At 42.1% G+C, this 15,466-nt stretch overlaps 1 protein-coding gene across 1 annotated transcript; it reads right to left on the reverse strand.

The window, feature by feature from the left end:
• Positions 1 to 6,108: 6,108 nt before the first annotated feature.
• On the reverse strand, positions 6,109 to 7,817 carry LOC115472657 (protein BTG1-like). The gene is made up of 2 exons (XM_030206994.1): positions 7,072 to 7,817; positions 6,109 to 6,793 (listed from the first exon to the last, which is right to left on the reverse strand). The coding sequence occupies exons 1-2, from the start codon at positions 7,187 to 7,189 to the stop codon at positions 6,441 to 6,443; spliced, it is 471 nt and encodes a 156-aa protein (XP_030062854.1). The 5' UTR covers positions 7,190 to 7,817; the 3' UTR covers positions 6,109 to 6,440.
• Between the last annotated feature and the right edge of the window lie 7,649 nt (positions 7,818 to 15,466).

Consider the following 15,466-nt stretch of genomic DNA (forward strand, 5'->3'; position numbering starts at 1 on the left):
AGGAAGACCACAAGATTCCTCAGAAGAGAAATATCTGGGGTCTTCCCCTTCATCCCAGGAGGCATCCTCCTCGGTATCGAACAAGAGTTGAAGAACTACATTCCGAAACCGGGCCCGTCTCAACGCCGAGGAACCATGTCCTCGATGGCGATATTGAGAGATCGACTCCCATGCCGGTAGCGATGAAGCTCCCTCCACGCGAAAAAGGCGCCTAAGTTTTTCCTGGGACCTTAGGGAGAGAGACCGCAAGCAAGCACTCTCCACCGCGGAAAAGAAAAAACTGAGGTGGGAACGGACGCGCGCGGGCGGGAAGATGGCCGCGCATGTGAAGTGTGTCCATCTTGTGCTTTGCTGGCTGTTGCAAAGCTCTTTTAGATTTATTAGAAAATCTCCATCCTGGGGCCACCATGGACGACGACGACCCACATGTGAGAACAAGCAGCCTGCCTGTCCTTGGAGAAAGAAAATTACCAAAAATATTGTGAAATAAAAAAAAAGAAAAAAAGTTTTGGTGTGCATAGGTTTTTAGACCAATGATTATAACCGTCACTAAAGGTTAACTGCTGCCATCTATCATTGACAGAGTCAGAGAAGCATCTTTGTGATATCTGAGGTCTTTTCCTCCGAAGATAAGTAACTGGATTTGGTTTATTAGGTTCACCTTTGGGGATATCATCTGAATGATTATTGTGAAAGAGTTTTTGCCACTATTTTTAGTGTTAAACTGGAACAGAGCCAACCAGTGGTGTAGCCAAGGGTGGGCCCAGGCCCACCCAGTAGCAGCACACGTATGATGTGGCTGGCAGGGATCCCCAAGCCCCATCAGCCAAAAACTCACAACTGTCCCTCCTGCATACCATGTAAATAGCAGATCTTCGCCTGCAGCGACTGATACATACTGCTCGCACTGGCCCCACAGCCTTCCTCTGATGTATTCCCGCCTATGCAGAAACAGGAAGTTGCATCAGAGGGAAGGCTGTGGGGCCAACATGAGCAGTGTGTATTAATTGCTGCTCACTACCGGTGAAAATCTATTTAAAAAGGTATGTGGGGAAGGGGGATGTTTGAGAGACCATATGACATGCAGGAGCGAGCGGGAGAGACCAAATCACTTGTGGGACAAGGCAGAGTCCTTCTGCCCACCCATCTTGGGCCCAGGCCCACCCAAAACTGGGGGTCTGGCTACACCTCTGGAGACAACATGGATGTAACAAAAAGTCTTGCTTTATCAATCTTGTTAGATTAGTTTGAAGGTGCTAATAAATATGTGGACAAGAGACAGTTGATATAATAGATCCAGATATTCAGAAGGCATTTGACAAAGTTCCTCATGAGAGACTCCTTGATAAATGAAGAAGTCATTGGGTAGGAGGCAATGCCCTGTTGTGGACTGTAAACAGAGAATAGGACTGGCATTAGATTGGCCACTCTCCAATCCTACTGTAACTAGACATCACTTGCCATTTTTTCAGAACCGTGATGTATACCACCCAATCCAGCAATTTCTTTACTTTTTAGTTTGTCACTTTACTTTATTACATCTTCCAGGCATCTCTGTGATTTGCCTCCATTTCTCTGAATCGTTACCATCAAAGAATACTTGAGGCATGGGTTTCTCCTTCACAAATTCCTCAGTAAGGACCGAAGCCAGAGCTGGCCCAACCACTAGGTGGATTAGGTGTCTGCCTAGGGTGGTACATTTCAGGAGTGTCAGCGAAACAATGAAAGAACTGCTTGAAAGCCAACTTGAGCATGGAGGGGGCAGGATACTACCCGTCAAGAGTGCAACGGTGCTCAAAGACCCTATGCACACTGCATTTCCTACTAAATGGTCAGTTTTTGAATAGTGGAGTACCACAGAAATGTGATCTGAAAAAAGGATGTGATGATTGAGGTGATTAAATTCACAAATTATTAAACTGAGTGGATTGTGAAAAAATGCAAGACAACCTGGTATCTAAATGTGTGTAATGGGTTCCATATTGGGATTTCCCACCCAGGAAAAGGAACTTGGAGTCATTATGGACAATACTGAAATTCTCAGCTCAGTATAAAACAGTTAAAAATGCAATTAAGACTATTACATTTTATTCTCTATTACTTTCTGAATATTTTCTATGAATCCATGGTATGACTCCACCTTAAGTATGTATTGTGTGCAATTTTGGTTGTTCCATGTGTAAAAAAAAAAAATATATATATATATTTTTTAGTTATATTTGTACCCTGTGCTTTCCCACTCAAGGCAGGCTCAATGTGGCTTACATATACAGGTACTTATTTGTACCTGGGGCAATGGAGGGTTAAGTGACTTGCCCAGAGTCACAAGGAGCTGTGCCTGAAGTAGGAATTGAACTCAGGTTCTCAGGACCAGAGTCCACCACCCTAACCACTAGGCCACTCCTCCACATATATATATAACTAGAAAAAGTATACAAAAGGGCAAAATGATAAAGAGAATACAATGCCTATCCTATAAAGAAATGCTGAGAGGGGATAAGGCAAAGATCGACAATGAGTAGAGTGGAATGGAAAAGTTACTGGTTGATTTGACTGCTTAAAATATCTTAGGTTAGCTTTACCGATAGAGGTAGCTGAAGTGATCCTGCCTTAATTTTCTTTGCTTGCTCCTTAATGATGCAACACTCCTTTAACTATGGACTTTAATTGGGGTAATTATTATTATTATTAGAATGGTATACTTTTGTTAAATATTGCTTGTTATCCTTAAAGAGAAAATATTTTTTCCCACTCAACTATTAAGCTATGGAATTTGTTGTTGAAAGGTGTGCTCAAGGCAGTTAGCATAGCTGGGTTTAAAAACGGTTTAGACAAGTTCCATTATTAGGCATGTAGACCTGGGAAAGTTAATGCTTACCTCAGGAGACAGCAACAAGAAACTGGGGGGGGATTTGGATTTACATCCGAAGATTTGCATACTTTTCTCACTGTGGATGTGATTCATGCATCAACTATCCTGAAAAAAACTGAGTGGGAATGGTGTGTTCACAGGATTGCCAGAAAGAAACCACTGCTAAAAAGTACATTGCTGCCTGTCTCAGATGTACCAAAGAACATGAGTAGTCATACTGGATCAGACCAATGGTCCATCTAGCCCAGTATCCTGTTTCCAAGAGTGGCCAAGCCAGGTCACAAGTACTTCCAGAAACCCAAATCGTAGCAATAAGAACATCCTGTTATGACCCACAAGGCTTGATGTTCTCTGGACTAAGTCAAAAAAATCAAATACTGCCTTCCAAAGAAAGGACCTCAACCCAGATGTAAAACATGGTGATAGACATATCATGATGTGCAGCTGCTTTGCACCACCAGGATCGGGATAGCTTGCCATCACTGATGGAACCACAAATTGTTCTATAGTATATAATTCTAGAGAAGGTCAGCCCATTCATCCATGAGCTGCAGCTGAGGCAAAAAGTTGGGTCATGTAGCAAGACAACGACCTTCAATATTCAGGTATATGAATGCAGAAGAAAGTTCACGTTTTGGATTAGCCAAGTTAAAGTCCCTACCTACCCTATAAAAGCTTGTGGCAAGATTTGAAGCAAGCTTTTCATTCAAGGAAGCTCTCAAATGATACATGACTGAACCAACTCTGTGTGGAAGAATGGGCTAACATTCAAGGGCAATGTGAGAGACTGATAGGCTATGGACTGGGGTGAACTACAGGGGCCATGGCGCCACCAATATTTTGTCCAACACAGAATCAGCAGCTTGAGAGCTTGGGGATGGGGGTCAGAGCTTGGTTTGCCCCCTCTAACCAAAAAGATGCTCCACTGCCCCTGGTTATCTAATTGAAGTTGTGCTGAAGTAATGAATGAAAGGTTCACAAAATATATCCTTTTTGTCTGAGCTATTTGTTAAATGGCTTTATCACTCCATCTTGTCAGGGTTTAGATTAGGAATCTAATCAAGTTTTGAGTGAAACCCATATCTATACCCACTTCTGTTTTAATAATTCCCACCATACAGAATTCCACTTATTTGTTCTGATTGTAAGCTCTGTCGAGCAGGTATTGTCTCTTACGTGTTTAGTGTACAGTGCTGCATACATCTAGTAGAGCTATGGAAATGATCAGCAGTAGTAGTTACAATGAAAACTGTGCTAAATAGAAGCCCTCTCGGAGGTTTTAACCAATTTTTTCTCAGCACTGTAGAAGGCCATATGAGCCTTAAGTGGCTTAAAAAAAAAAAAGAGCTAAAGCCCAAGCCAGCCCCATCACTCAAGCCATAAGGCTCTGCACTGTGGCTCAGGTTTCTGAGAGTTGGGCCTGAGCAATAAATGGAAGTGGCACACTTGGAAACAAGCAGCATTGTCAACATCAATACATTTACAGATGGTCTGTAGAAATAACTTTGCTTCTATAAAAACATCAGGCGCAATGGGGCACTGTCTCTGTTAGAATACAATAGTGTATAAAGGGGGTGAATCCCAGCCAAGAAAGCCCAGTTATTGATAAAATGGCAACAGTAAAATTTGTTCACAAAAACCTTAAAACAGTAAAAACAAAAAAAAGTCAAAACTTTAATGAGATAGCAATGCTGTCTGCCAGCGATCAGCTCGGAGGGTTCACCTCAAAAAAGGGGCCCCTGGGCCATCTGAATCTCAGAGCTAGATAGGCATACCATCTGGAGATGGAGGATAGAAAATAAAAAGGGGGGGGGGGGGGGAGGCTATTACTGCAGTATATGTAAAGTGATCCTTTTTATTGGATTAACATTTCTTGACTAGCTTTTAGGAGTAAACAGTGCCTTCCTCAGGTCTAAACAGAATAAACAGGTCTGCGCAAGAGATGACATTGCCAGAAAATACAAGTGGACTGTAAAATACGTCAGTGCTGTATTTTATGATCCACCTGTATCTGATGGCATTTTACAATGGCATCGCATGCTCTGACCTGCTTTTCCTGTTGGACTCATTTTCATTTGTGCCATATTTTGACTGTCACTTGTCATTTGCTCACTCTCTAAATTTCAAATAAAGACTTCTTTCAATTAAAAAAAAGTGATAAAATGTTATCACTGTATGTGTTTTTTTGTTAGCCTCCTTCAAGGTTCAAGAACAAAGGTTAACACAGCAACCACAGTCTTGTACATCACTTGACTTTTAAGCCTAAATGAAAAAAATGTCATCATGCATTCTTAGCATCCTGTATTTTAAATCTGGGGTGCAAGTCTCCCATAAATACAACAATTTCCCTGACACTGGAGATCCTCTTTTGCTAATAAAGATTGAAATATATAACAGTGGGACCAATGTCAAAATTACTTCCTCTCTCGATGGTCACAGTACGGAGACTATTCCATTAGAAGGTAACTCTGATGCACAAAGCCCTGGTTCTCAAGGGCCACATATGTTTTTGTTTTTCCAAATAATGAAGCTATGCAAATCAGAATAACTATCAGGCCAACTGTATGTAAATACAGCTGATGAATATTCATTATCTCTTGAAAATCAAGTCTGTTTGAAGCCCTACTAGAGCAGGGCTGTAGATCTAGTACATTAATCTACATGCTGCGGATGCATAGTGTACAACAAATCCTATATTTTATATTTAAACATTAAGTGCTAGCCATATCTGTCAGTGCCAGTTATACCACACTAAATTTTAAATGCATCTTTTGGTTCATATCAGCAGATTCTACCAGCAAGAAATTACTTTTTTTTCCTACAGTTTTTAAAACTAACATCTTGAAGCAATAGCCACAACACCACAGCAAAGAACATATCCTGTACTTCATGCTCACTGCAAAGTTAGTGTGCATAATAGTAAGCTGAAAGGATACTGGAAATCAAACAAGCCAAAGAGCTCACTGTATAGTTTCCCTCTGCTAAAGCACCATGTAACAGGATGAATACCCTTTGTGTAAATACAGCAATTACGGCTCAAGGCTAGTGCAGCACCATTTTTTTTTTTTTAGAGTGAGAATGTGTACACTCTCCCTATTTGTTTGAAAAAAATTGAAAATGTAGATAAAGTATCAGAACTCAAATACTGAATAAAACCAGTAGCTAGGCAGAGGCTCTTGGCTGGAACTTATTAAACAACCCAAAAGGTTATTTTATAATTAGCATGTTATAAAATGTAAGATTAATTTTTGTTTGTTTGTTTTATTACAAAGAGCCAAGGATTCTTTCAAAATATAAATCTGTAAAACAATCACTTGACTGTACATTCATTTACAATATACAATCCAGTAAAATTACAGCAGTTTAACACTGCTTTGTAGAATAGCCCTTGGCCAAAACAGAGAAGAGCTTGGCAGTACTACTACAATTTTAATGGCTATGGGGGTGAAGACATTTCATTACATTATCTAACTTCATTAAGAAAGTATGGAGGGGAAATACATACATAATTGTACAAGAACAATGAACGTGAATTTTTTTTTCTTTTTCTTTCTTTCTTTTTTTTTTTTTAACTAGATACTGTCATCATGTTGTAATTCTTGGAGGGGCTGGACCTGCCGATTCGCAGCTCCTCTTTGCAGCTGGTTCTGTTATCCAAAGCCTTGGTACTTTTGCTCACTGGTGGGGAGCTCTCGTACAGCACACAGATGGAACCGTCCTCCCCTATGCGGTAGGACACCTCGAAGGGGTCGACCCAAAGAGTGAGTTCGCTGGGCAGGAGCTGGAAGAGCTGCCGATGGTTGAGTCCGATAAGCCCAGCTGCCTTCCCTATCAAGGGATCCATTTTGTGGTTGATCCGGATGCATCGGTAGGCTGAGCCCTTGCAGGGCATCTGGGGGAACCAGTGGTGTTTATAATGGTCTGAGGAAACAAAGGAACAGAACACAGAGACGTTAACTCCCCTAAACCCAACAACTTCCAACATCCACCTTTCAATGTACATTTTTATCCAAGGCTGGACTTGATCACTATGCGAGAAGGCTTAAGAAATTAGACTGCTTGGGTTACAAGTGATCAGGAACCCTGAGGTGTCAACAGGAAAGTACTCTTCTGAAAAAAAATAACATCTACTAAGCAGACACAACAACAATAACGAAAAGATTGCCCCCTCCTAATCAAATATTTCTTTATTTTTATACCTCTCAAAGAGACTTCCAGCGACTCACTGAATTGTTTCAGCTGATCTTCCCCGATGACTCCTGTTGTTTTCAGCAACCGAGTAATGAAGCCCACAGCAGAAGAAATTTCCGTTTTCATTTCGCTCTCTCTTCGAGATATATATACTTTCTTTTAATCAAATTTTATTATCTTTTCACCGGCTGCGGAAAGTTATATATATATATTTTTTAATTTCTATGCTTTAAAAGATAAAACTCCACTCTCTGCCTTTTCCATAGAATAAAGTAAAATAAAAAAAACAAAACAACAACAAAAAACCCACACACACAGATTAAAACTGAAACGTAAGAAGCCTTAGAGGTTACGATCGTCTTCCCCCACTACAATCTTCAGGAATAAAAGACGGTTAAGAGGCAGGGTGAAGTTTTTTTCAGGGCTGGTGGGAGGTTGTTAACAAAGGGCAGCAAAGCCCAAGCTCTGACGGTTCTCTTGCCACCTCCAGCACAACGGCCTTTCTGCCCCTCTCGGCCACAGCGGCACTTTCCTGCGACTCTTTGTCCGGGAACCTCGTCCAGAGAAGGCTCCAGTTCGCCCTAGCGTCGGCCCCAGCCTGCTCCAGGCGGGCGGTTTGCGCGACGGCAGCTATCCTGGCCCCGGGGAACCGGGTTCCGGGAGAGCGAGGTGGTGCGGGGAGGGGGGGAAGAGACGCGGAAGCCGGGGGTGGGCACTGAGAAGGAGCCTTGCCCTGCCGGAGCCTGCTTCTTATAATAAAGCAACAACACACACAGCGCTGGTAAACATTAGCGACGCGTCACAGGCGCCCGCTGGCCAATCAGGGCGGGCTCCCCCGCCGCGACGTCACAATGGCCTAGTGTCAGCTGCACGTACACACACAGTGAGGTTGTGCTGCGGGACAGCAGCTCGCAACCAGCTAGCAGAGGAAGGCTTTGCGTGGCAACAAGTGCCAGATGGGCCTAGGGAAAGTACCGCGCTTAAGAGAAAGGGGGGTGGGGGACGTGTGCGCTTGTCTGCCTCTTTCCCATAAATATGTAACGGCAAAAAGTTAGCAACGTGGACCACTGTTAAATCGGGGTTATTTTATCATGAGTTGGATTATTTAAGCACAGGGTCCCATTTTCTTTCAATAGGATCCTGTGCTAAAATAAGCCAAATAAACAATAGGCCAGATTGATAACGCCTTCCCCCACCACCCCCAAGTCTACAAAGAGTTTTCCCATGCTTGGGCTTATTCAGCACTAAAGCTTAATATGCTAAAACCAGTCGTCTAGGGCACAGCATACACAAAAACTGAACAAACAGCAAATTAGATTTGAGCAGCCAACCTGAGATATTGGCAGTGCCATAGCCACAGGGCCCACCAATTTGGGTTTGTGCCCCCAAAGTCAGCTGGTTTGGCTAACGAGAGGCCCCAAGCCCTGCCAGCAGAAGTTTTCCTGGGGTGATACTTGCTGCCACGCTGTCTGCCCTGCTTCTATCGCCATCCTACGCATGCCCCTAAGCAACCTGCGAGATTTATCTTTCATGCCCCTAGAGTACCCGTGAGATTTTCAAAATTAAATTCAATCAGGATTAGCCCAGCATCACTTATCCCATAATCTGTACAAACACAAAGACAGACCTCGCACTTTTAAATATTAAACTTTGTTTCGTACATATAAATACATAAATAATGAGGGTGACTCCAGGGGAGGAGCTGTCTAGAGGTTAGAGCACTAGGCAGACAACAAGGGAAACCAAGTTCAAAGCCCACTTCATTGCTCTTGGCTTAAAAGTCTAAGCCCCCTGTTTACAAAGCTGCATTAACAGCTGCTGCGCAGCAATGCCAACACAGCCCATTCGAAGTGAAGGGGCTGTGTCAGCATTAGCATGTGGCTTTGTAAACAGGAGGGTAAGCATGTACATGAAATACACAACAGGGAAAAGAACCTGAATATAACTCATCTTGAGCTACTGAACAGCTGTGTGAGCTTCACTTGTGAACGTGGATTATTTTTAAGACAACTTGTTTAGTTTTTCAGGTATTATATGGAAATACCTCAGAACCTTTGATTCAGTTTTTAGTTTTTCATTAAAATTTCCAATTCTTAAAACAGTATGTTTTAAACTTCAGCTTAATGCTTTATTTTCCTTCAAGCGGTTACTATCTGGAATAAACTTCTTGCTCGAATTAGTTTGGAATCAGATTATATGCAACTGCGTAGGAAGCTGAAAACATTTTTATTTGATGACTTTTAAATTGTAATTGTTTTTAAAGATACTCAGTCATGTCTGATATCATTTCTTATTCAATTGTGTGTGTCATAAATAACATTCCTCATGTTATTTATGAGTTCTTACATGGTTAACCGCCTTGAACCTCCTGTTGGGACTAGTTCGGTCTATAAGTCATGGATTAGATTGGATAAATAAATACATTTCCAAAAATCTACTTGCCGAGTCAATGAACTGTTTGTTTTTTGAACTGTACAAATGTTCTTTGCTGCCAGCCTCGGCAACCACCTAATGGTTTCAGCCAACCCTCCACTGGGGTTCAAGATATTTGACCATGTTACAAGTGAATCTATATTAAAGTATCAACAGAGTAAAATGTAATAGCAAAAAATAAAATGTGATCCAATCCTTGATCATATTATAAATGATTCCATATTATATCAAGCCATGTTATTTGGGGACTAAAAGTGTATATGTTTATTCAGGCCTAATATTTAACACCTGCCTCAAACTATGTGTCAACTTTAAAGTGTTCAGCAGGAAGATGGGATAGAGATTACTGACGGAGCAAATGAACCTAATAGAGCAGGAGATAGAAGACAGGGCCAGAGAAATAGAGTAATGAAAGCTAAAAAGAATGGACAGCAATGTACACTTGAGCACTTCCTAAAAGAAAGATGTATTTTCAAAACAAAGGTTCAGAGTTGCCAATTTTTTTTCCAAACATTGTTGTACACTGCACAACAATGCAATTATTACACCTAGAGGTCCATCCCTCAAATTCTAATTGAAAGCCATGATTGTGCAGAAATGCCACAGTTCATATATTTTACATGCTGCACCGTCTCAGATGGTGTGAACAGTAAGACAAATTATTGCTGTGGCAGTGGAGACAAGGCTTCAACAGTTGTGCTGTAAGAGGCCCTTTTACAAAGGCATGGTAGGCTCCACGCACGTGCAGCGCAGGCACCAGGCTAGCGTGACCACTGTCAGTAATTCCAGCCTGCGTCCCTGTTCAGCCTACGTCTTCTGCACTTACAAAAGTTTCCAACGACCTGTTACTGGCCAGGTCTCTATTCTATCCTCATCCTTCTTGATCTACCCGCCGCTTTTGACACTGTTGATCACAGCCTACTCCTTGATACACTGTCTTCACTTGGATTCCAGGGCTCTGTTCTTTCCTGGTTCTCCTCCTACCTCTTGCTTTGCACCTTTAGTGTACACTCGGGTGGATCCTCTTCCACTTCTATCCCACTACCAACTGGAGTACCTCAGGGTTCTGTTCTCGGTCCTCTCCTGTTCTCCATATACACTTCCTCCCTTGGCTCTCTGATATCATCCCACGGCTTTCAATACCATCTCTACGCTGACAACTCCCAGATCTACCTCTCTACTCCCGAAATCTCAACTAGCATCCAGACCAATGTTTCAGCCTGCCTGTCTGATATCGCTGCCTGGATGTCTCAATGTCACCTGAAGCTTAACATGGCCAAAACCGAGCTTCTCATCTTTCCCCCTAAACCCACCTCTCCTCTCCCCCCTTTCTCTATTTCTGTGGATGGCACTCTCATTCTCCCTGTCTCATCAACTCGTAAGCTCATCAGCTCATCTTTGACTCCTCTCTCTCCTTCTCTGCTCACATTCAGCAGATTGCCAAAACCTGTCATTTCTTTCTCTATAACATCAGCAAAATCAGTCTCTTCATCTCTGAGCACTCTACCAGAACCCTCATCCACACGCTTATCACCTCTCGCCTAGATTATTGCAACCTGCTTCTCACCGGCCTCCCACTTAGCCATCTCTCTCCTCTTCAATCAGTCCAAAACTCTGCTGCACGACTCATTTTCCGCCAGAGTCGCTATGCTCACATCAACCCTCTCCTCAAGTCACTTCACTGGCTCCCTATCCGTTTCCGCATTCAATTCAAACTTCTCTTACTGACCTATAAGTGTATTCACTCTGCTGCTCCCCAATACCTCTCCACTCTTGTCTCTCCCTACACCCTCGGGCACTCCGTTCTGTTGACAAATCTCTCGTCTGTCCCCTTCTCTTCTACTGCTAATTCCAGACTCTGTTCCTTCTATCTCGCTGCACCACATACCTGGAATAGACTTCCCGAGCATTACGTCTAGCCCCGTCTTTGGCCGTTTTCAAGCCTTTGACGCCGCTTTTGAGTCCTAACCACTGCTCACTTGCCTGTACCTTTTATCCCCTCCTCTTTAATTCCCCTTACCCCTTTGTACTGTCTGTTACCTGTCTTATTTAGATTGTGAGCTCTTTGAGGAGGGACTGTCTTTATGTGTATGGTGTACAGCGCTGCGTATGCCTTGTAGCGCTATAGAAGTGTTAACTAGTAGTAGTAGTAATTTCGGATTTGGTGCATGCCAATACCACTGGGATAAATCAATTTTTAAAATTTCCTACCACACACGGCGTTTCTGGTGTTAATCAGCAGTTGGCACATGAGGACCGGTCACTGCGCGTGTAGCGCATGAGCTCTTACCACTAGATCAATGGGTGGTGTTAAGGGCTCAAGCTGTAAAAGGCATGCGCTGGTTTCAGTTTTACCACAGGCCCTTTTCCCGGTCCATTGAAACAAAAAAAGCTCTTTTTCTCACACGCAGTAAAAACTGGCCTGGCGCATGCCAAAAACACGTGCCCACTCTACCGAGCCACTTTTTCTCACAGTTTAGTAAACAGACCCCTAAATTTCTTTAAAAAGGCATAGCATTTAAAGTAGGAGTTTGCTTATACTACAGCTAAATATGTAAACCTTGGGTGGAAATTATTTATTTACTGGGATTTATTAAATGTCTTTATAAAGAGATTCATCCAAGATGGTACAGAGCAGGTACAGTTTAACATAAAACCTATATTTTTTAACAGCATAACAACAGTAAAATGGCCAAATATGGAAATGGCAAATTGAAACGTAGTAATAGGACTAACATGAAACAGTACCAAAAACATACACATTTAATAGTACTGCAGAACAATCATATAAAATAAATATGGTAAATGTCAGTACAGTACAAACAATGCCATAATAGACAGCATACAACAACATTCAAATAACAGACTGAAATTTGGAACAGTATCCTGATTCAACTCTGGCAATTTATACCTTATGTCCTATTCAGAAAGGATCTTAAAACCTGTTTTCAAAGCAAAGATTAGGATGATATTGTATTAGTTTGTTTAAATAGGTAATTTTACTATTAATTTACTGTAAACTTCTCTTTTGAGAAGTTATTCTTGTATGTAATCTGCCTTGTAACCTTTTGGTTAAAAGTGGGGTAGAAATCCATTAATACAATAATAATACAATACAATACGGATATGGTGCCATTGCTGTTCTTAAAATAAAATGAAACAGTTGAGATATATAGTGCAGTTGAGAAATACACAAGGAGACAAGATGTGTACTACAAAGTCAATTGGGATAAACAGATGGGTGACTAAACTGAAGACAAATAATATGTACAGCTGAATATATGAGGAAATGGTCTAAGTTATAGGGTGTGCAGAAAGCTAGGCCAGGTGCAGCCTGAGTGGAGACTTAGTCATTACTCCACAGATTCTATATAGGTTGCCCAAAGCTGGGCATGCAAATGAGTTAACAAGGTGTCAACAATCGATAACTGGAGTCAACTGGTATCAATTTGGATTCCTTAGCGTCCCTCCGGACCGGACCAGGATTGGACTGATGGGTTGTGCTCGCCTACCAGCAGGTGGAGACTGAGAAAAAACTCTGACTCTAGAGAGCCAATAGGAGCCCTGGCCATGTGACCTTAGCCTCAGTATTTTCTCAGTCTCCCAGCAGGTAGGAAGCGAGCCCATTAGTCTCTCTCTTTATCTTTTAGTGGTTAATAATGCTACCTCTTCTGTGCCTAGGAATTCTCTGTTAGACGCTGGTCAGGCAGGGATTTCTTTTCCTTTCTTGTTTCCTTTCTTTACAGCCTCTGGGGGTGTTAAACTCGGGTGTCCCTCGGGTGTCCCCGAGTCCCTCCCCCCTTCCTCCCCATCTCCCATACGTGGCTGGGAAGGACTACCCTTTGTTTAGAAAGGTGTATGTCTTTGGGAGAGGCAGCCACTATAGAAAGTTAAAACTTATAAGCATTTTAAAGAGCAAGCTAAATCACGAGCAGGCAGCTCTGTGTTTTTCCCCATTACTTTTAACGAGCAGGCAGCTCTGGTTGCTGTTTTGGGTGTCTATATTATCTAGCTGTTTAAAAAAAAAAAAAAAAAAAAAAAAAAAAAAAAAAAGAGGCAGCAGTAATTTGGAGGAGTTTTCTTGGCTGGTTATTGCTCTTCCTTCTGTTTTTGTTGGTCAGTTTTAATTTTAGCGGTTTGTTCGGCGGAACAGGGCTTCAAAAAAAAAAAAAAAAAAAAAAAAAAAAAATTTTGGCGCGAATCGGGTACGCGCGTGCACGCGCATTACCGTCATGTCCGAGAAGCTGAGACGCTACGCTGTATGCCAGCGTCGGGGGATCTCCTCTTCCAGCTCTTGTAAATATTGTACACCGCTGGGGGGTGCGTCAGGACCTTCTCTTTCGCCGTTTTCGGGGCTTCAGTTGTCAGCCCAGAGTTCCTCGCCGTCGCGGTCTGCTGTAGCAGTTCTGGACGGGTCAGGTGCACCTCCGGATGCCGCTCCCGCGAATTCTGCGAGTGCGGTGCCCATTTTGTTTGTTTCCCACGACGCGAAGTGTTTTTATTTGGATGTAGAGAGCTCCATTATGCAGGAGAGGCTGCAGCATGTTTTTTGTCAGCGCCAGAGTTGTTTTCTGTATTGCAGCCTGCTCCTTCAGATCGCAGTGCTCTGTGTTATGTGTAGTGCTCCACGCAGGGCCCGGTGTTATGTGTGGCAGTCCGTAATTTAAATCTACAACGAATTATACAACAAATTATACGAATGAGAACAGAAGAACGCATTTATGCACTCCATTAGCACAAATGGTTTGAGGCTGCTTGCTCTATATTCCAGGATTATTTTTCTCTCTGGTTTCCCAGTGTTGCGGTTACCATATTTTTTATTCTTTTTCTGCCTTGAGTCTATGGAAATTCTGCAAGGTTGTAATGTCAGTTTTGACAAGGTTATGATTTTAATTTTTGTATACACAGAGTTTGTTCCTTTTAAGCATTTCTCTCATTGGCTGTAGTGTTATACAGTGTTGGTTTTTTTTTTTTTTTTCAGAATTTAAGAAGGTTTATCTATAGGCATAGAGTAGATTGTTTTTGATGCCAAAAAATATATATAAGCTCTCTCATGTTCTCTGGGGGACTGCCCTGTCTATCAAGCTCCCAATCACTCAGCTACAGGAATGCTTGGTTCATGTCCTCCCTCTTTTCCAACTGTCTTGAACCCTCTCATATTTAATTTTGGCTTTCTTCTGGTAGTTACAGGACAGATGACCACTTAGACAATGAGGTCACTTTTTCATTTTGCATATTTCCCCCTTAAGGATAGTGGAAGGTTCTCAAACCATCTAATGGGGTTTTTTATCTTCGCTATCAGTTCAGCATTGGCAGATGGTAAACTTTATGGTTTGGTCCAGTATGCCTATACATACCATCTACTATCCCTTCCTCTTCCTTAGAGATCTTATATTCTTGTCTCCAGCTTTCTTGAATTTAGACACGGTATTGTCTCCTCCACCTTCGCCAACAGGCTGCTGTGCTAATCCACCACCTTTTCTGTTAGCAAGATTTACCTCAGAATGGTAACATAGTAGATGATGGCGGATAAGAATCTAATAGTCAATGATTGGTGCTCTACAATTCTTGCTATAATATCTTATTTCCTTTCAAGTATTTCCCTCCATGGCTATAGTATTCTACAGTGTTTTAAAAACTTAATAAATTTTTTCTATGACATAGGGTGCATTGTTCAGAGGCCATGGGGATCTATAGCTCTTTTGTATTCCCTGAGGGACAGTCTGGGCTACTAAGCGCCCAATTTTGTAGCTGCCTTTGAGGGCATGCTTTATTCATATTTTCCCTACTTTTCCAACTGGCGTGAACCTCTCATTTTTTCATCTTGGCTGTTTTCTGGTAATTACAGAACATATGAGGTCATTTATAGTTTTTTCTATTAATACCGCATTAACAGTTTGTAAACATTCTGGTTTTTGTCCGGTATGCTCGTTCATAGCATCCACTATCTCTTCCTTAGAGATCTTATGT

Source organism: Microcaecilia unicolor, chromosome 6, assembly GCF_901765095.1.
Source record: "Microcaecilia unicolor chromosome 6, aMicUni1.1, whole genome shotgun sequence".
Taxonomy (NCBI): Eukaryota; Metazoa; Chordata; class Amphibia; order Gymnophiona; family Siphonopidae; genus Microcaecilia; species Microcaecilia unicolor.